Source organism: Cotesia typhae, unplaced genomic scaffold, assembly GCF_013202065.1.
Source record: "Cotesia typhae breed Kobodo isofemale line unplaced genomic scaffold, CoteBio_Ctyphae scaffold_13, whole genome shotgun sequence".
NCBI classification, from domain to species: domain Eukaryota; kingdom Metazoa; phylum Arthropoda; class Insecta; order Hymenoptera; family Braconidae; genus Cotesia; species Cotesia typhae.
In genome coordinates, this window is record NW_027423774.1 from 1,766,950 (window position 1) to 1,790,173 (window position 23,224).

At 29.1% G+C, this 23,224-nt stretch overlaps 1 protein-coding gene across 2 annotated transcripts; it reads left to right on the top strand.

The window, feature by feature from the left end:
- Window positions 1-1,778: 1,778 nt before the first annotated feature.
- On the top strand, window positions 1,779-15,895 carry Eyg (eyegone). Of its 2 annotated transcripts, none has more exons than XM_074254039.1 (6): window positions 1,779-2,373; window positions 6,285-6,467; window positions 10,462-10,602; window positions 11,466-11,843; window positions 14,521-14,702; window positions 14,823-15,895. In XM_074254039.1, exons 1-6 carry the CDS (start codon window positions 1,908-1,910, stop codon window positions 15,363-15,365), a joined length of 1,893 nt encoding a protein of 630 aa, XP_074110140.1. In that variant the 5' UTR covers window positions 1,779-1,907; the 3' UTR covers window positions 15,366-15,895. The 2 variants fall into 2 exon arrangements, with proteins under 2 accessions (XP_074110140.1, XP_074110141.1); XM_074254040.1 differs by having other exon boundaries at window positions 14,840-15,289.
- The last annotated feature ends 7,329 nt before the right edge of the window (window positions 15,896-23,224 follow it).

Below are 23,224 nucleotides of genomic sequence, written 5' to 3' on the forward strand. Positions count from 1 at the left end.
AATCTATTCCTTCAGTCTTTCTGTAGTATACTATTTTTATGATCTTGTTAGGTTTAATAATCATACCAATTAAACAACATATAGTACAGAAAAAAAAGGCTTACTTGAACCAAGTAAGTTTTTCGGAAGACCTCAAATAGTTTTGGAGCAAAAAAAAAATTCTGTTGAGACCAGAAAATTTTCTTGATTTAATGAAATTTGATTTTAGTGTTTAAAAACTTAATTGGCAAAAAAATTAATTTTACTCAAGAGAAATAAATCTGGGAAAATGGTAATCTGATATTCCAAGTCTTAATTTTGGCATTTAAAAATTGCAATATTTTTTGGTTTGAAAATTTGTCTGCTTGATTTAAGACAATAAAATTTAAATAACGCTCTCTACTGTTTCAAGGATTTTAACTTCATTTTTTTTACAAAACAATACTGAGTAATGTGCAAAATAGTACTCAGTGCTGTTTTTTTTTCCTCTGTGCACCAGCGTATGCATACCTATAAGAAAAACAAAACCCCTCTAGATGTTTTTAATTACCTTGCATAAAATTTAAATGATCACATGCACCTAGTCAATCTTAATAAGCAAGATTAATTATATAAAATAAAATAAAACAAATAAATACGTAATATTATGTACAAGAAGATTGAAAGGATAATAGAGGAATAAAAGATTTACGTATATACGTCAGCTCGTTCATTAAACGAGCGTGGTGGTAAGAAAAAATGACTAACGAAAAAAAGATAATAAAAAATGAGCAGCATGAAAAATAAGAAATGATGCACGCGTGAGTGGTTCTTGTGGTCGATCATACTTACCCAAGTCAGGGTGAATTTCGATTAGCCGTCTAGATGATCACGTATTTTCAGTAGGCGTCCACGAGGCCGTTCAATTGGCCGATCAGTTGATAATGGTTGGTGGGCGGGATAGATGCGCGATGAAAGTGCGCAACTTGATCTTCATTATATTCTTCAGTTGCTATACCAACACACACACACACACACACACACACACACACACACACACACACACACACACACACACACACACACACACACACTCATGCACACCCAACACACCATATACACATACACACCCAAACACACACACACACACGCACACGCACACGGGCGCGCGCGCGTAAATCTGTAATTTCCCTCTATCCACCTCGTTGGCACATTAACAATCCAGCAAACGGGGTACCCTTATTCCCTTCATCTCCTTGATTCCCTCTTCCCTCTTGACCGGTTCTTTCCATCCACCTATCCACCTATACGGTATACGGTATTAAAGCTACTCCTCTTACCTCTTAACTGACGGAACAAGCTGAAGCTAAAGTCTGTAGGGTAATGTCATGTGCGACTCTGAGGTGCCTTAAATCTTGATCTCACCTCAACCGTAGGTGGGGATAAGGTAGAAGGTAGAAGGTAGTCTGGGCAAGCTTCGAGCCGCTGAACGGAAGCCAATCTGCTTGAATCCGGCAGAGTGCGAGCAGCCACAGTATACAGTCTAAGATATCGACCCGACTGCTCTAACGTGTGTCTTAATATAACAAACAGCTATACTTTCCTAAAAGGGGAATAATCTAAAGACAGACTAAGACTCACCAACTCAATTGTTGTTTAATTACTAACCCATTCATTTATTTAAATAATTTTTAGATTTTTACGTTGCTTTTATCGCCGGAATTTCAAAATTTATCGTATTTAAGTAAATATTTATTTTTTGTGCGGGCGTGACAGTGACTATGGAAGCGCGCCAAATGTGCTGTTTAAAAGAAATTTATTACTGCGTTTTTTTTTTATTGCAAAAAACTTATTCAGTAGGTTTATAATTGTTATTAAAAAATTATTTCATAATTTTTTGATTGAAATTTGGAGCGAATTTATTTGAAAAAGAGTGTCTTAAATCGGTGATGATGATAGGCGGTAATGTTTCAACACCGCCGGGTACTACCAAACCGGTAACAGCTTCTGTTAATGAAATAATTATTGTTGATAATATAAGTAGTGCTGGTGGTGCTCATAGTGGTAGTGGAAGTGGCAGTGGGAGTCCAGTAACTACCGCGGTAACGCGAACAAACGATGACAGCGGAAGTTTTAATAATAATAACAATAGTATTCGGAGTAATAATAACAATAATAATGAAGATGCTGTGACGGAAAATAATATTAGCAATGGCAATAGTAAATATTGCTGCCAGATTAATGAAACAACACCGGCTGATGTCGGTACGACTGTTACAAGGCCCTGGGAGCCGCCGTCACCGACTTTAGATCAATCCCGGTCACGATTGTTTCAAATTCATCAGAGTCATCATCATCATGCCAGTCATCACCATTCAGGGGTTTCTACAGTCTCAACTGCGCCGATTGTTGAGAGTAAATAATATTTATTTTTTTATTATTTATAAATATCATTTTTTTTGTTTATTAGGATATTTTTTACACGATTTTATTTTGTAATTAGAATTGTAATGCTTTAACTTGAGCGTGATTTATTTTTGAGAGTCATGTAAACAAAGTAATTGGATGGATAACTTTAATACATATTTAAGAGGACACCTGGAAGGTTGAGAAGCAGAGAATGCGTAATATGTAATATTTTTTGGCCTTAATAATGTTGCTAAGTAATTGACTGGAATTTGATTTTTTTTTTTTTAATATTTTATACGGTTGTTTTTAGAAAAATTTGATTTTAATATTATGAATTTTTTGGAGCAAAATGAAAACTATAAACATGACGAAACAATTTTTTTTAAAGTCGGGAATTTATCTACAGGATTTATAAACAAATTATAAAGAACGATTGATAAGAGTTGATGGGAAAATTTTTATTTATGAGCTGGTATGTTTTGGAAAGTAATTTTTTTGATCAGCCTAAGATTTAAAAAGCAAAAAAGATTTGGCTTGAAGATATTTTTGGATAAAATAAATATTTCCTTCATGTAAAATTCAAAAATTAATTACACCAATTAATAAATCTGTCTTATTTTTCTATAATTGAAGAAAACGAGACAGATTAAATGAAAAATTATTAAAGATAATCATTTATAAATAAAAAAGGTTATATTAATTGTGTAATTATGGCTTAATCTGTAAAATATACATGATAATGATATTGATTTCCTATTTTGGAAAAGAAGAAGATAATCAAATAAAGTGCAGTGAATATATTAAAAGATAAATTAATTTGTAAAAGGAGTTTCATGATCGCCGATAAGATTATCTTAATCAAGAAAATATTCGCATGAATACATTGCCGGAGAAGGCAGGTATATAAATAAATATGTATGTATATACATGTTTTTAGGGGATAAAGACATAAAACACCAATATATATTTATAATATATTACAAATTTAACGTGACAGTAACAACGTAATTTTAATTACCGCATAAAAAATGTTAATGGTTTATTTATACGTACATAAACGCATTATTTATTAAATGCAATCAAATGAATAATTATTGACACTTGCGATTAATAGTATTTTATGATTCTAATATAAAATGTTTTGCAAATTAACATTTAATAATGCTCAATACTATAAATATTATTTGTTACAATGTATTAATTATTCCGATATCCTATTATACTAAAAACTTATCGAAGCATGAAAATTTATAATATTTACATGCATAAATTTATTTCTTTGCATGATTTTTTCTTATAAAAAAAATTTGTTCAAATATAATTTAAAATTCCGCTGTTTGATAATTTATGCAGCTGTAAAATTGTTTTTATGATAATTCAATCCTGTGTACTGAACACTATCAAATATACAAGATTTTATGTTCTTTCATTTGCTGTGCTTGCGTTTGAAGCGATGTTAAATTTTCTAAAAGATTTATTTATCTTCAGGAGCATAAAAATCGCGGCAATAATGGAGTAATAAAAACAACAGTTTTGGATGGGCAGGATGCAGCCGTTCTGTCCTCAATAATACTTTGTAACTGATTCATGTTGAACATGACAATTTAAATTTCGAAAAAATTAACTCGATTCCTGGTCCTTTTAGCGAGAGAACGTTTACTTTTTTTTTGTCTAAAATAAACATTTTAGTTAATCGTGTAATTTGAATCTATTCAAAATTTAATAAGATACATTATATACCTGTACATGTAAGCAGAAAATTAACATTTTTATCGTGTATATAGTAGTTTCTGTGAAAGTGAATGTTCTTGGGACCTCGATTCCCGATTCTTATACATACATCTCACGAGGTACCAAGACCAAACGCTTTCACGGAAGCATCTTCGATAAAATATTTTTAGCTCAAAATAAAACTGACCTGAGCGAATATTAGCTGATGGGTATCTTCTAACACCTTTAACTGGTTTTTATAGGAGATCTTTAAATTATTTTACATAGTTTCTCCACGATCGTTAAACAGTAACCAATTTGACTAAATTAATCATTTACAGAAAAATAAATAACTTAGTTCTGTAAATATTTTTCATCTCTTAATTAAGGAAAATTTGAAATGTTGGATAGAGATCCAAAAAAATACGAGAAAAATATTATTCTACTTGAAACAATCCTTTATGCCTTCAAAAATTGTTTTTGAATCATCAAAAGAATAATCAAAGAAGAAATATAAAGAATTTGAACCAGTGTAGGCTATTTTTGATCTTCTGTCAATAATCAATTTTTTCTATCAAGAAAAAATTAAAATTATGTCATTCCATTAACGATGCTGAAGAAAATATTTTTAAGATAATTCAATGTGCATTATAAAGTAATTGAAGTAGGGTAAAGCTACCGGTTTTTGACCCGTCAAGTTCAATTTTAAACACTTGAATAATTTCAATGAAGTAAAACTTTCTTCAGTGCAAAACAACCTATTGGATGTTTTCATGGAATTTAAATCTGAATTTTTCTAACAAGAATGAAATGGAAAATTAAACAAAAATCTATAAAACGCAGTTACGTAATTATTTGCAACAATTACTTATTTATAGAGGAAATTAGCCTAAAGCTGACTATTAAACTTAAACAAGATTAAAGAACCGGCGGTACTTTTTATATTTTTGAGTTTATAATTCATTAACTTTTTAAGGTTTTTTTTTTTTTTTTTATGATATTTACATGGTAGTTTCATCGCTAAAATTTTTATCGACTTTTTGCCAAAAAATTTAAGTCTCTATTAAGAAAACAAAATATTTAGCTTCAAAAAATTTTGAAAAATATTTAATAATAACATTGACAATTTTCTTCAATTTTCATTAAGCTACCAATATTTTTATTCGAGTCCTTAGTTTTCTATATCGTTAATATCAATATTTGAAATGTAGCTATAGATATTATTTTGTATATATACTACCAGAGTTTTTAACGAGTAAAAAACTACAATGCAGACAGTTTGGACAACTATCAAAACATAGGAACATTAATAAATAATTCTAAAAAATGTGGATCAGATAATTGATTACGTATGAATGTTAATATTTAACGGGAAAAAAAAATGTTTCAAGTTTTATTAACACGACTTTAAATCTTATTTGCCATAGTTGTTCAATTAATTTTTAAGGTAGTTTATTTATTTAAGTTAAGAACAATTAGCCAATTATTTAAAAAAAAAAAAAAAGTAAAAAGTAGTAGTACGTACAGATGTGGCATACGTAATAATTGGAGAAAAAAAGAAGAAGAAGGAGAATAAGAAGTAAAAGACGAAGAAGAAGAAGAAGAATATATATTAAACAATACCATAATGATCGATGAATTATTATTCTATTTTGGTTCTTGTTATTATTAAATAACAATAACAAAAAACGAGAACCGGCGAGATAGAAAACGGAGTCGCGACGTGACTATTTTAATTTAAAAAATGTATGGCTAAGGCGATACTCTATTGAATGGGTATACAAGGCGTGGCGACAAAATCGCTCAATGCCACTCGTAATTTTACTCAACGCATACCGAGAAACTGTAAGAATACATTCTCTCAAATTCGTTAGCATACATGAATTCTTGAACAAATAATGTGTTACTTATGCGTCTACCACATACAATGACAACAGGACAGGAAGAGTGACAATCATTTCAAGACATCCGTTGATTTTTTTTCAAAGACTCGACTAAAATACACCTCAAGTAGTTTTAATAAGCATCCATTCATGTAACTCGCTAATATTTACCAACAATGCTACTGATTTTTTAAAACCGCGTCAATTCCAATGCATCAATGCATCAATGATCTTTAATTATTTTTAACATTTGTATCAATTGTTTTATTGTTAAGTATCTAGAAGAAACAATGCTTTAATGGTTTATTGAACAATTATTTAAAGGTGTGAGCCTTCCCAATTGCGCCACTGGGGCATTCCCTGGTAACAGCAGTACAATCAGTGGAGCAACACGTCAACGACTTCTTGAATTGTCGCACGGGCTGGGTGCTCTTAGACATTACAACGATCTGGCAAACCATGTGCTGTCGTTGAATCAACAAGGAGCTGTTGTTACAAAACTTCTTGGTAAGTTATCTCTTTCAATATGAAAGAAAATTAATGCTTGTCATTTGAATATAAATGTAACAGCCATCGGGAAGAAATAGAAATGAAAAATATGTATTTTAGTAATTTTTCGAAAGTTTTACTTAAAGATTTTTTTTTTAATAAAATCTTTTTTGAAAAAAATTGATATTTCGTATGGAGAAAAATTTTGAAGAGTTAATTAAAATAATTTTGATTAGTACTATAGAAAATTATTTTTTCTTCTGGTAAATTTTAAATAAGTATGCAAGTTGGTCATTAGTCCTTGAAAATATTTATTTGTTCATTTTTGAGGAAAATTTTAACTAACAATACCTCTGTAAATTCACACGTCACTCTGGTACTTATACAGTGTATTTTAAATAAAATGTATTGCTTCAGAAATTTAGTACTTAGGCGACCTAATTGGATGCTTTGAAAGTCGAAAAAATTTTATTTTTGTGGTTTAAGACAAATTGAGTCCGAAGAGAGTTACATGTCAATTTGGGTAATAATATGTTCGTAGTATAATTTTACAACGAAATTGTTGAATTTACGTATGCATGCTGGGAATTAGTTGATAATAATTATGGGGTATTGAAAATTGTTTAAAAATCATTAATAAATGACAAGAACTTCGACCAAAAATAAGTCATTAAATTTCGCTGTATCTTTAAATGATATAAATTAAATTCTAGTCAATACCTTTTGGCTCTCTTATAAATATCCTACATTTAAAGTAAAATGTGTAGGCTGATAAAAAATTGATTTGACAAGATTAGGAAAATATTTTTTAATTCAAGTAAATTTTTTTCTTAATTAAAAATGATCAAAGTTAAAAATTATAGTTTTGATTCAAAATTTTTTTTCTTGAATAAAATTAATTAAAATACACAAAAATTGACTAATATTCTAATATTTCATTATTAATAGTGTCCTCAGTGACTAAAATAGTTAATCTAAAAAATTTTAAGATTTCTAATATTTCTGTGTAATTTATACATATTTATGTATATACTTTTTGTCACTTAGTATACAAAAGAATTCTAATAATTATGTGAAGCATACATCTTTTGAGTTTTAAAGAATTACTTGGAATTTTTTTGTATTTCCGTTTCATTTTAGTCATTGTTCATGATTTTTTGTTAATAATTTGAAAATAACTCACATTTAATGAATTATTACAGTCATATATTTTAAGAAATTGACGTTACAAGAGATGTTTTTTAAAAATTTGTGTATGATGAAATATTAACAATTTATCCACCCTCGCATTTCCAATTTACGGTAAAATACTATTGCCTAGGGTAGTTCCGGCAATTTTTTTGTCAGTTAGCGACGTCAAATGTATACTTCATGTATATATAATTCATAAACTGCTTTATTGTTCGCTAAGTTTAATAATACTCCAGTAATTTCACCTATAATACCCAAGCCAACAAATATACGGTTACTTACTCAGTAAACCACTTACCGATTTTTCTTCTACCAAAGGTAATTGCATGGAATTTATTTGCTTGAATTTCACGTTAGAAAGTGATTTTATCTTACTCTGTTATTAAAATCACCCTTGTATAATTATAATAGACAATTACGTTCATAAGTTACTGCGTAATTAGATATTTTCAACAAACTGTAGTAGCAACTGCATAGAGAACTTTAAAATAAATATAAATTTATACTAATACAACAAGTTTGTTTTATTGTAAAAAAAAATGTATACAGTTTAATTTTATTCCGTTCCGCTCCCTTATTTCATATCTATGTTATGTCGTGTTAACAATTTTTTCCTTAAAGTTTTTTTTGTCTGCATACACATTGTGCTACCTACAAGATGAATGAAACACTTGCCCTCTAATTAGATAGTTCAGGTCTACTCCAAACCCCAGGGTACTATTACAGTTTAAGGCATAGGATTCTCTTTGTATAACAACACGAATCCTTAGCAATATTTCATTGAGCGATGTATGATGTGTTTTTCAACAGAATTAGAATCAATTACAGCCAGCAGGTACAAATAAGAATAATTTAAAAATTAATTGCTTTAAAAAAAGCAATAATCAAATTAGTCTTAAAATATAATAATGATATGACAGATTTGCTGTCATTAAAATATCTCTTAAATAATTACGAAAGGTGATTTATGCAGTTGCTCGAACATAAGTGTCAATAAGCAATTTATTAAACTCACAATGTGTTTTTATCAGTATCATTAATCTATCTGACATTCAAAAAACAAAAGTATAAACACACATAGGTATATAAATATATATATATATATATATATATATATATATATATATATATATATATATATATATATATAAGTTAAGTAAACTTGGTTTATAATATAAAAAAACAAGAGACAAAAATGAGTGCTGTGGCAAAGGAATTTGCTCGAGGCGTAGATACCTATTAGGTAGGTAACATCGTTTATACCTCAGCACGCACTTCTCCCGTGGGAGCACACGCGATATATACCAACGCTTTATTTCTTTTTCACAATTATTATTATTGTTATTAATAATAACACGTAATGACCGATAATTGCTCAAGCCTGTCTGCGTCGCGGCTTCCATTAGCTTTTCAGAGTAGCATATCCATACAATATATAAAATAAGAGAATAAGCTCAGTATAGCCCGAACATATATCCATGCCCATGCATGATATGATGCGAATAAGAGTACGAATAAGTACCAATTCTTACTTATTACTTAGCTTCGGGTATTCTGCTTCTGTACGTATCTCTCTACATGCATGCCTTCCGTTCAATTTTACTTGTGTCCCTCTATATCCACGTTAATTTATTGAAACGTCGAAAATGTCCTTGTCAGACACTACGTCACATCAACAATGATGTGCGTGTTTCATCCAATCATCTGGCAACTGATACCTACCTATCTATCTGCCTACCTACCTACCTACCTTCCTACCCAACTTCTCGAGAATGTTTCTGCAAAAATATATGCAAAAATAACCTTGACAATATTAATATGCCGTAGTACTTTAACCCGGACATATCTAATTAGATCTCAACATTCAAGGTGATTTTTATTGAAACAACATCAACATCATATTCAATAGACTTAACTCTCGTTTGCTTCATTAATTTTTTTTTTTAATCTATTTTATTAATAATCTATCAACACATTGAATGATAGAGAAATTAGTTTTATCCAAGGAAATTATTGTTGAACCAAGAAAATAATTTGATAATCTTGAATTCAGTAGAAGAATTCTTAAATTCAAAAAGTTCAATTTGTTCAAATTTCTTCTCTGTCGATGATAAAATTCGATCCGGCCAAAATAAATTTTTCTGTATGCAATTTTTTGAGCAAAGAAACTAAAATAATTGTATCAGTATTAAATTAAAAATATTTAATTTTATTAAGGTATACTGACAATTGATTCATATCGAAAATATATTGGAACAAGTTTAAAGATTCAAGGATTTTAAATCTATTTACCTTTTATAACTTACAACCATCTATTTCTTGTCGACGGAATTATTATTACTTTATTTGTTTCATAACAGTTGATCAATGTGCTCACAGGTTGTAAGGCGACCATATTTCTTGGCTATCGATTCTCAGTGACATGAAGTCTATCTGATAATAATTGAAACTAGATTTACTGTTACAAAAGTATCGAATTGATATAAGTTATGGTGGGATTTTTTCAAAGAAATCATTTTTTTTATGATTATCGATTAGTATGTTAATTGAGAATATAAATGGTAATATATTAACATATCTGATTCATATTATAATTTTAATGTAAACAAGAAATACTTCGCAGAATACAACAATAAATTTTTTAGTAATATTCATAAGCTTGTTGACACCGGTTATTAGTTACATTTAAATTATTTTTAAGAGAATCAAAGATTACAAATTTAAACAAAATTTTTGTTCTTAAATTAACAAATAACTGATAAATTTTAATATTAATAATATGAGTGAAGAAAATAATCCAGAGCTTATTTTTTGTACTCAGGAACTCTTCGACCGCCTGGCTTAATTGGCGGTAGTAAACCCAAAGTTGCTACTCCGGCAGTTGTTGCTAAAATTGAACAGTACAAACGAGAAAATCCGACAATATTTGCCTGGGAAATAAGAGAGCGATTGATTTCTGAAGGTAGGTTGAAAAAAAAATATTTTTTTAAATAATTTAGCTTACATTTCTTTAAACATTGATCACCGAAGACACTTTTTTTTTATTTATTGAATTGCAATGACTATAGAGCCTAATCGGATTTGATATACAAGCAGCTATGTACAATTGAACATCGATTAATCATTTTAAATGTTGTGATAATTGTTATCTTATTTTTTTTTTTTTGTAATATTTTAATACTGCGCTAAAAAAAAAAAAATACTACTCAAGCAAAATACTTTTGAGCTAAGAAACTTATTTTGAAGAGACATTTTCGATCAAGAGTATATTATTTTCGAAAATTAACAACAATTTCACTTTCCTTTAAAATTTTTATATTTTTGGTGAAAAAAAAAAAAAAAAAAATAAGTTTTTTCATTTAAAATAGAAATATTTTTTTTGAATCAAGAAGTTTTTTTTTTTCAGTGTATACTTCGGAACTGAATATTTTTTTCAATTGGTAAATACATGACTGATTTATTATTTGAGATTAATATTATTAAACTTTTTGCAAAGAGCAAAAGTGTTTTTTATTTATTAAAAAACAAAAATAAAAACTTGGATTTAATTCTTGATAAAGTATATTCTGAGCCATTAATTTCAATCTAGTTATCCTCTCGGATAAACGCTAATTGGCTTCTATTAGTAACAACTAGGGATCTGTTTTATGCAATTCACTATATTTTATCATAGAGCTTTATATTTTAATTGAAAGAAACTTAATGCAATAAATACTTACTACAGAATAAAATTATTTAGACAATTATAACTTATTTATTATTTATAATTGACAATTAATTGGTAAAAAAAGGTAGTAGTTAATTCCAAAAATAAACTTGTTGCAGGAGTATGCAGCAACGCAACAGCCCCGTCAGTAAGTAGCATAAACAGAATCTTGAGAAACCGGGCGGCAGAAAGAGCAGCAGCTGAATTTGCACGAGCCACTGGATACGGATTGTACGCCGCTGGACCTCATCCGTATTTCAATTCCGCTCACCATCATCCTACAACTCCTCATCACCTTCCGGCGACTTGGCCAGCACCTGGAGCTCCAGGACATCCGTGGATGATACCACCATTAGCTACTGGAATAACTGGAGCCGCTTCATCGCTTCTTCTTCCAACATCTCTTAGTCCCGGAGCGACATCCGCTTCAGCGGCTGCCGCTAATTCAGAACATGCACTTCGTGCTGCTGATGTTATTGCACGAGGTTATATGCAAGGTTCGTATTTTTTTATTATTATTATCGTTAATACTAATAATACTATTATCATTAATCAGTAACTATAAGTAACAGTTCGCCTGGACTCATAATATTGCTTACACAATATTTTTTAATGACAATCATTAAAAAAGCAGATGTCATATTTTTGTTTAAATTATATATTGCTTAAAGATGCTGAACAATCACGAATTACATGTTCTATTAAATGTGAAAAAATAGGCTTATTTATAATTCTTCTAAAAATGCAAAAATCGATTTAGTCATTTTTGTTTTTCAATGCGATCATTAAAAGTAACAAGTTTTGTAAAATTAATAAACGCGGTTTAATAGCCAACTAAACTACAAAGTATAAAATAATTTTGAATGATTTTTAGTAAAACTAAAAAAAGCGTACTAATAAAAATAACTTGACTCACGAAAAAAAAAAATTATGAACCAATATCATTTTAAAAAAATTCGTGAGTTAAAAAATGGATTCTTTATTCAAAAATAAAATTTGGAGATTAAAATCTTACACCAAAAATTAAAAAAAAACGTTGCTAAATATTAACATAATTTTTCGGCATAATTAAAATAAGCAGATATCAAATACACCATCCTAAAATAATATTCTCATAAAAAAGTTACAAATTTCTCGGAAAAACTAATTTATTTTTTCATAGCCTCCATTACATGCGATATATGCTCGTAGATTTTAATTCCAAGATTATCGAAGTAACCCGCTAAATTTTGTACCCGTAAAAAAAAATATAATTACAAAACAGTGCTAGTTTTATAACGAAACGCATTTGTATGGATGATGAATTTTTTTTTATCACGAATACGATGATTATGCAAATCATCAGCGTACATGTACGTCTGTTATATGTAATTATACTTGTATATCTTTAAAAAGATAATTATTTATTGTGGCGTGTAAAGATTGCTTATGTACTGAGTCATTTAGGAATCGATCTTTTATATTGAATAATATAATGGATTGCGAGTATAGTCTCTTAAAACGGAACAAATTACAATAACCTTTAGTACGAAGAATTACCGTGAAAATAAAATGTTAGAATTATTTATTCAAGATCCGTACACTAATTTAAGATTTTTTGCATATTAATAATTACTGCGTAATATAATTTATGTTGAAAAATAATGTGAGTACTTGGAGTAAAAAATGGCTGAGCAATAAGAGAGCTCCGGTTTGAGGTGTGCACTTATATTATTAGTCGGTAAATGCTGAAGAGTACCGTTTGAAAAAACAGTTGTAATGTTAATAAAAATAACGATATTTATAATTACAACGCCAAAAGAATTAAGACTCTTAATTCATTCTTTTGTGATAAAATCTATTGTGGTTTTTTTTTTTTTTTTTGTATTTTAAGGAAATTTATAAATTTATTACCTCGATTTTAGCATAGAAGCTATATCGTTGATTGTAATTTATTAGAGTGGTTTATTGTTCTGAATTAAATTAAGGTTTTAACTTGTAACGGCGAATATTTTAAATTCGTGTCCATGCAAAGCACAATGCACCTCAATTGAATTGGGAATTGTACAACGGGTTACCATTTGTGCAGCTGTTAGTTGACAATAGCTTACATTTAAATGTGAGTAATACCGGAAGTTGGTATGATTATTTACTGCTACCAAATTGTGATAAACCATTTACAAATGTATTCATTGACATTCAATAATGCAACAAATACTTATATTAATAATAATATCTGATCAAACATCACCAACCTCGAATTCCATCGTCAGTATGTAAACTCTGGAAGAGTTAACCAAAATTAGGACATGTGATAATTCATAGTACAACAATGCGTGTTATCTTCACTAATATTTACTTAGTTAGAGTTTCCACTCACTAAATTTGAACACGTAGCTTAACATAATTTTTATTTTGTTTACTTAATTGGAACTGTTGCTTTTTAACTATATAATTCTTTTCAGTGCTGCTGTTGTTATTCATATCTCTTTAGTTCAACGTTGTTAAATAATGAACTTGAATCACCTTCGTAATATAAATTATTAAATATTCAGTTGTCTTTGTTAAAATAGTCGGGTTTCATTTAGTCAGAAAAATGTTAAAAATTGTCGTTATTGACAATGAGTCGAAAATAAAATTTTTTTTATGCCATAAAAAAATTATTTAAGGTAAATCGAATAAGACATGACTTGTGCTATTGCTGAAAAATTCTTGATTAAAATTGATTTGATGTAGAAAAAAATTTTAAAGCACAACTTCAAACGCTTCCGCGTCCTAAAGGGTGAAATATAAAAATAAGTAGTTTTTTTTGTATAGTCGTACTTCAAGACTCATAATTTCAATGAAAAAATAATGAACTTCAAATCTTTCATATTTATATTAGTTATTTATATCCTTAAAACTTATGTGAAAAAGTTTAAAGTGTTTTGTACAATTAAGAGCTTGCAAAAAAAGTAATTAAAAAATATAAAAAAGATTAGATAATTCAGGTAGCAGTTTTTGCATAATTTTATGTTCAATAAAATTTTAAATTCAGCGCATCAATCAGAAATTATGTTTAAAAAAATTAATTTGATCCAAGAAAAAAAAATCTTGAACCAAGAATTTAATTTTGAAAAGTTTGATCATCATCTAGTAATTAATAAATACTTATTAGCATCCCTAAATATCGTTTTGTACGTATGACTGTCACAGATAATGACGATGACGGAAGCTTGGACGGTTCAGAGCAACCAAAATTCCGGCGGAACCGAACAACCTTCAGCCCGGAGCAGCTCGAGGAACTGGAGAAGGAATTTGAGAGATCGCATTATCCATGCGTGTCAACCCGAGAGAGATTGGCCTCGAAGACATCTTTATCAGAAGCACGAGTTCAGGTAAGCAAATCCACTTCCCTTAGAAGGGACACAACTATCCTCATTCACAGAAATGAATTCAACTGTCTTTTCTAATTGGTAAGTCACGAGCTTTCTAACGACTTAACTCGTGACTCTTAGGTTTGGTTTTCTAACAGACGGGCAAAATGGCGACGTCATCAGCGAATGAACCTCCTGAAACGTTCACCCCCGCCGCCAACCCAGCCTCCGTCGGTATCGCAAACACCAACATCAGGATCTCCAGGTTCGCACGCGGTCTCTGGACCCGGATTGGATTCCTCCCACACAGCAACTTCAATCGCTGGGATGGGTGGCAGGAACAGTGCATTTCACGCTGTTGTGACAACATCCTCGCCTATAATCGGAGATCGTGGCGACATTATCAATCCTCATTCCATCCGGAAACCCAGCGCTTTCAGGATGATCAGTCAGCTCGTCGGCGAAGATTTGCCTTCGCGTAACTCAAACTCCAAAATAGAATCAAGGTCTAGGCACCATGAAACTGGTTTCGAGTCGGTTGACCTCAAGTCCTCGAACGAAGATGAAGATGAAGAGATCGATGTGCAAGACTCTGATCAAGAATTCACATCGTCCTCACCAATTGTTTGGAAAGATCAGTGGATCGACCAGCAGCCTCTCGAACTTACCAAGCATGGTCGTTAATGCTTTTCCCCACTTTTTATTATCATTTTTTTATATTTTTAATTTATTTAAGTGATCTTGTATATATTTAGATAAATATAAATATAAATATGTGTTTGTTTTTTATATTAAATATATGAAAAAATATATATTTTTAATTTATTTAAATTCATTTGTACAATAATAATTTCTACTCAAATATTTGACTGAATAAGATATGTAGTTAAATTTATTTTCAATTTTTATTATAATTATTGTATTAAATTTATTTATTATGTTCAAATTTATTACGAAGGGAAAGGGAAAGGTTTCAAATGATGTTACGTGTTCAGTCATAATAAATTTTTTTAAATATTTTCTTATTAGATTACATTAGTGTATTTCGGTTTAATATTAGTATTAATATTGAAATAAATGTTTAGTTAAAATGATCGCCGTGATAAATTTATGTGATAAAAGTCCGGGGCATAATAAACAATGAATTTTTAAATTGTAAAATTTAATTACAATAAATTATGGTTATCGTATAACGATCGAAAATGCAATAAAAATATTGGTTAATGTTTTTTTATTTTTTTAATTTCACCTGAAATTTTATTTTACAGGATAAGTGTAATTAGGCTAAAATTATAATTTTACAAAAATTAAGAAAATTCTTAGGAAAAAATTTTTTTATACAGAATTTTATTTAAAATAAAATTAAAGATTAAAAATTTTTTCATTTATTTTCTTGGAATAATATATTTTTTTTTTTTTTTGCATAAAAAAAATTTATTTAGATTACAAAACTTTTAAATAAGATACATTAGCTTAATTATCCCATAAACCACTTAATCCAGTCCATTTATGACAAGTATAATATTGTCGAATGTTTGTCGAAAACCGGTCTATATGTTGGAATCAAACCGTGAAAGTCTTATCAAAGTCCTGAAAAAATTTCAACACGAAAAAAATTACCTGAATAATAACTCAAACTAGTGTCTCATAAAACATGCTAAATGTTTTTTTGTCGCCGGTTTGGCTGAACTTGTTGGTCTAATCTAAACATTGGACTCTCGAACAGAGATTCGCATATAAATAACACAGGTGAGAAAATAATTTAAGTCCTTAAAAAAATTTTTTATTGATTTATTTAATCAGGTAAAAATCGTATCGTTGGAGAAAAAAATTTTGGTTAACCAATTAAAAATATTAATGAGCAAAAACACTGAAAATAATTAACTAAAGATTTTAACGCTTATCTGATTTATATAAAGTCTATCCGGTTGTTAAAGATGATTCGATCGGAGACAGAAAATAATTTATTACTCAAAAAATTTGATCGGAAATACAAATAGTAGTTGTTATTTGGGAAAAAATCTTAAAATTAAGTTAAAAAAATCAGGTATTTTTTAGTGTGTTGCATAAATTCCTATCGGTGTTTGGTGTTCGGTGTAGTCAGTGGTGGATAGCAATAACCCGCGGATTGTGAATTAGTAACGTACTGACGGAGGGAGAAAAGGAGTGCCCGATGATTTCTCACCCAATTAGACTCGACTGGGCTATAAACTTTTCAGCGGATAAGATAGGACTATCCCAAGTCTTGTTTCTTATTTCAGTGTTGGTCTCTAGGTCGATGCAGTAGTGACTTTCCTGTATACCACTGGCAGCTTCAGCTTCAGCTTCTTATTATTTCTCTCCTCTTCTCTTAGATCTACAGAAGCCGAGTAAACATATAACGACCACATCGAATATGGCAGCACCTTCTCGCAATAAAAACCCTCAATTCGTTGGTCAATGGAGATACCTGAGCATTCGGAGCCGGCTAATTGGCTCATCCACTGACCATCGACCTTTTTAACGATTTAATCCTTTTGATTGTACATTCGAAGGAACTGATTGCCACGAATATGTATATGTTCCTCGGACCGCACCACAACGATCAATTAACCGGAAAAAAGTCATGAGATAGCGTGACTATCACACTCTTCCTCTTATTTATCTCTCTTTTGATTGGACTTGACAACTCTAACTTTTCCTTTTTTATTTATACATATTCATTTTTTTATGTATGGGTGTTTCTATATTTATACATTTTATATTACTCGGTTATATTATTTTTGTCACTTTATTTTATCCTTCATGGAAACGAGATTCACATTTCCACGAGTCAACCAACTAATAATCCAAATTGCCTTAATTTTATGGCGATCTTTAGTTTCAGTTTACGCACTTTGTTTCTGATAAATTTCAAATAAAATAAATTACGTTTTTAGATGACTTTATTAAACATCAGCCTTTTAAAAAAAAAAAAAAAAAAAAAAAAAAAAAAGATTAATATTTATTTTATTTTCTTCAGTTACTGATAAAAGTATCAGCTTGTGATTTTGAATCGCTTTAAGAATTTATAGCATCAATTATTTATTTCAATTTGTATTTTTTCATTCAATCTAATTAAAAAAAATAATTAGTAAAATTAATTTCTTTTCAATTTAAACATTTCTACTGTAAAAAAATTAAAAAGGTGAAAAGATTAATTTTTTTTATTGTATAAACCAATTAATTGATTTACGTCAAAATTATTTAATTATTTTTTTTAATAAAACAATTTTTAATTTTATTTTCTTTTTTACTTGATTTTTTTTTTTCACATATTAGAGTACTGTAACTTTGGCAATAATAAAACTAATTTTATATTTTTCAAAAGTAAATTACAATCTCATTTAAGTATACAGAATATTCTGAAGTTTGTGATTTATAGTAAAAAGATTCATTAGTTTTTTAAAAATATCAAAAAATCCGTAGAATTAAAAACCTAAAATAATGATATGTTCACTTAAAATAGGAATGATTAATAAAATTAGTTTAAGAATAATAAAAAATAAAAAAATGATGATTAGTGAAAAGAACATGGTCACTAATGGGGACAACTACCTCGTGGATACAGATATAGAGACATAAGAAGCGAGAATTGATTTCGTGTGAAATAATAGTGTTTGAGCAGCTTTTATATGGTGCACTGAGTTGGCTGGTGGAAACAGTTCGACTAGAATGGCGTCGAAGTGATGTACAGCGACAGGGTCGATAACGTTACAAGAGCTACTAACCCGTCTCTTTTGCTTCTCCGCATGCCTTCGTCCTCGCACCCTTTTTCTTCTCACCTCTCAGTCTCAGTTTATACGGTACGTTCTTCTCACTTGTCGCGTTTCTTCTCTTACCTTCCTTGGATGCAACGATGTGTAAAACACGCTCAATCCAGCCCTACTCTTTCTTACTCACTCCTCCGACAAACTTTTTGTTGTTATTTTTTATTTTTCCTTTTATTTGTATTTCATTTTATCTTTCTTTTGTATATGTATTCCTTCTTTTCAGAGTGGCTTGTATGTATATTCACACGCCACCTTAATTCTCTACAAAGGAAAAAGCTATCGAACCACTAACTTATTATCACGAACCGCCATTAGCATGTTTATAGGAGTGACGGGTACATGCATGATCAACTAAGCGACCTCTTATGAAGTGATCACTATTCCAATATTTACGATTCATTTATACTATATTAAATATTTATCAATAATTCTATCAATAGTTTACACCATTTATCCTTTTATTTTTTTTTCTTTCCCTTTCTCTTACCTGCCGTATCCATATTTGTACTCCGGTATTCAAAAGTCCAATTTAATTAATTAATCCGCTTCACTTCGCAGATGCTCAATTCAATTAGTGTATCTGTGTATATGGAGAAAGTTTGTGTGTATTAATTAAAATTCAGAATGATAATTAATTAAATATTTATGGGAGTAATTACAATATTAATACCATGTTTTATTGTAAATATTTTTCATTATCCCATGAAACTTTCCACCTAAAGCACATGAATTTGAAAAAATTACAAATTTTTGTTTATTAATTTTATAAAAAAAATTTTCTTGAAGCTATTCGTACGTTTTTTTTATTATCTATTATAATAGCAAATATTTACGATATTAAAAGCTGATAAATATTCATTTGTCAAAAAATTAATAAATTCAAATATTTTATATTAATAAATTCTTGAACCAAAAAAATTTTTTTTTAGACAGAAATATTTTTATTTCTCAGTGGGAAACAATATTTCCATTAGGGTATTTTTCAATCAAAATACTACCGTTCTCACGTATCGGTTGAATATCATAAAAAAAAAAAAAAAATGTCAATAATTTTTTAATAAAAATAAACTAATGAGTAAATTACATACATTTTTTTTTAAGGAAAAGTACCGGCGGAAGTATCGACAAACGCTACAAGCATTACATGTCGATTCCGTCAACAACCCAAACGTCCAGGAAACACTTATTTCCGGAGTCGGAACCAATCATTATCATACAACATCCTAATTATTTTTTTTTAACTCATCTCAATCCCTATGATTAATTATTAATTCGAAATTTCCGAATCATTATTGAATTTACACTTCACATGTCGTTCATCGATAATTAATAACGGGACATTTTTTAAATTAAAGTGATAACGTATAACTCAAAAATAAATCGCGTGATTTATCTGATTTGAAAAAAAAAAGGACGTAAATTTTGTTAATAAGAAAGTGAGAAAAAAAAAATATCGACGATGATCGTTAAAGGATTAACGGGTCTGACTGATTCAGTTCAATTTTTTTAGAGTCGATTATTTTATATTTTATTTTGACAGAGATTTCTGTTCTGTTCGAGTATTGATGATATGAATGAGATGGACCACCCCCGCTGTGTTCTTAATAAACCTACGTGCGGTTAAGATAATGGGTTACTATGACTTAGCAAGTATTTACCGCGAGTCTTTCTTGTATACCGTCATTATTCTCGCCCTTCCTCACGGCTCCGAACACGGTTTCTTTTACTCTCCGCACTACCATCTTACGCTTGTCAGAGGCTTCAAAGATTATCAATGTCTCCTGCTGATTTCGTGGTGAGCTTGAATCATGCCGCCTTTATTAATTAACTGTTGATAATAATAAATGCTTATTTTCATTTTACTACCAATAACTGTTGTAAATTTACGCTGTACGAATTATTCCCAATAATAACGTTATATATCTAACAGTTTTTTTTTTATCATTTACAATTAAATAATAAATTCCAATATTTACTGACCATAAGCAATATTTTTTAATTCACAATTTTTTTTTAAATCTACAATTGTCAAATTGAAAATTTGTTGTACTATACACTATTTATGCACATAAAAAACAAAGTCACAGTTCAATTTTTGTAAAAGCATCAACTAAATATTTTCACAATGTCCCATAGATGGCGGGAGGTAGTTCAGAGTTCTCATACGCAAAACGGTAGACCGATTATTTAAATCTGATGTACAAGATTTGAACTTATTTGCATTAATTTACTTATTGAAATTTAAAATATTTAAGTCCACTAATTTTACTTACGTGACTACTTTATCCTAATTTTATTTAATATTTTTTCCAATTCAAATAATAATTTTTTACATTCCACATGTACAAAAATAAATAATAGATGCGAGTCTTATTGAAAGTGAAGAGCGAGAATTCAAGTAATCTTGTCTGGTCAGTTACAAACATATATACCTAGGAGTAATATTTTATACAACGAAACACAGAATCGCGCTTCTGAATTAACATATAATGAATAAATATTGTTTATACGAATCAAAATTAATATCATGCATCCCAAGATGTGTTACATGCTAAAATGTAGATAGTATATATGCACAAGTGTATATATTTGTGACTAATCACGCATTATGTGCGATTCCGCTATTTCCTATATGTATTTATTTTAAAATAAATTCAGAATGGTTAATAATTGACGGCGGTTGCGGTATCGTATGCATCCAATAAAAAATCACTAGTAGTAGTCACTTTGCGTGCAACAAATTACTTGGTAATAAGAATTGGCTCACGCAAACATTTACGAAGATGAAGGAAGCTGTCCGTTGGTTTCGACTTGCTTTTGGCTCTTGTTTTATTTATTTATCTTATTTTATTTATATTTATTATATATTATATTATATTATTATTTTTGTATTTTTACTCTCTATAGTATAGAGCCCCAGCTACTCTGTCTTGTCAAAGTTAACATTATACCATCCACATGCAATGTGCATCTACTGATTTTGCTTGTGAATTGTCACCTGAAATTACTCCTCAAAATTGTTAGTGTTGTATCGATGCGAACAAATACGTAAATTAAGGATAAATTTATTTTTATTCTTATTGTTAAAAAAATTTATATTTTCTGTACTTTTTTTGCCACTCCTTCACATTGTTGGTGACCATCTACCGAACACGGCCGATTATTAAAACTGTCCTTCTCTTCGCTACCTTTCATGGATATTTGAATGCTTGAACGATTACAGTTTGCAAGTGAGAAAGGACCAATTCGAAGAAATAAAGGCCCTCAAGATTTAATACTTACACTCGAGAGACAAATTTAATATTTATAAAATTTATTACTATTCAATAAATAAAAATTTGTCTACAAATAAAAATTTTTTAATTACAAAAACAAAATTTGATTAAATATTAAGAAAATTTTTTTCGATGTTTTTTTTAACCATAAATATTTATTTTAATTTTTCTATTCGTGGGAATTAAATTTAGCATTCAACGTATGGTAGCGCTTATTTTTTTTATTAACTTTATAAATAATTTTTATATACTATTGCTATGAGAACAAAATTATAGTAATTTACGGGTGTGTAATTTTCTTAATAAATTAAAACTGTCTGTGGTCCATTCAAACTCGTGAATATGATTCCTTTTATTTTTGGTTAGCAAATATACAAAAGAAATTCAAACCGCAGAAGTATAGAACTAGTTCCAGATAATGAATTTTATTTTTTCATTACAAAAAACAAAACTACATCTGCAACGCAGAGATGTTTATTTACAAAAAATTTTAATTATATATTTTAGTAAAAAAAAAAAAAAAAAAATTTATTGGAAACACTTTTCAAATTTTAAAGAATTTACACCTTTTAGCAAGAAAAAAAAACTACTTTATACTATAAAGAGCTACTTTAAAATATTTGTTGTGGTCATCAGCCGTGATCATTGACACGGAGTATAACATTGCATAGTTGGTGATATATGCAAAATTGAAAAAATAAAAAATATTAGAAATAGACATCTAAGAAATATCACTATTCACCGACATCTTTCGAAGCAAATCTCCTGCTGTGTAAGTTATTTACCACTATCCAGTTTCATAGTTTTTACTCTAATTTGTAGTGACAGGGATAAAAAGTTTGCGAGCTGTGTTACGCTTCACCTTTCTCTCTTATTCTTCTAATCTTTATGTCTCATTATCTCTGTTTTCTTATTCTCAAGCTTTTTTTTGTGTTTCGAAACTTACGTATATACATATATGGAGTTATAGGCCCATGAAATGAGACACTCAAACATTTTCAGGCTACTAGAAACAGAATATTTAGATCTGATAAGTTCAAAACTTTGTATTTTTAATCGGAAGAAAAACTGTCTGACACCATGATCAAAATTATAAATTTTTGTCTTCTGATTCTAAAAAATTGTAGCTTACATTCAAATCATTTATGTTTTTATCATTAAAAATTTATCTAAAAATTTCAACTATTGACAAAATTTCGTTTCAAAAAATTCTCAAATTATTAACAGTGGAGAATTATGAAAATAAATTACCTAAAATAAATTTAAATCCACTTCATTTTTAGTTGAGCTTTAAAAGCCGAAAATAAGTTACTGATTAACTGGAGTTGCAATGGGACGATTAACATTAAGATTATTAAATATTAATCTACTTATCTTCCATACTAAACGGATGCAGGGTAATTATTTTAATAAATTTACTTATTGCGATTTAATTATAATTTTCAGACGCTTAAATAATATCCCATTTTACTTAAGA

Bases quoted from the DNA above. Each gene is read 5' to 3' on its own strand.
- Eyg (XM_074254039.1), top strand. From the start codon at position 1,908: ATGATGATAGGCGGTAATGTTTCAACACCGCCGGGTACTACCAAACCG. The intron at 2,374-6,284 runs GTAAATAATATT...AATTATTTAAAG, and splicing joins AACTGCGCCGATTGTTGAGA to GTGTGAGCCTTCCCAATTGC. The intron at 14,703-14,822 runs GTAAGCAAATCC...CGTGACTCTTAG, and splicing joins TATCAGAAGCACGAGTTCAG to GTTTGGTTTTCTAACAGACG.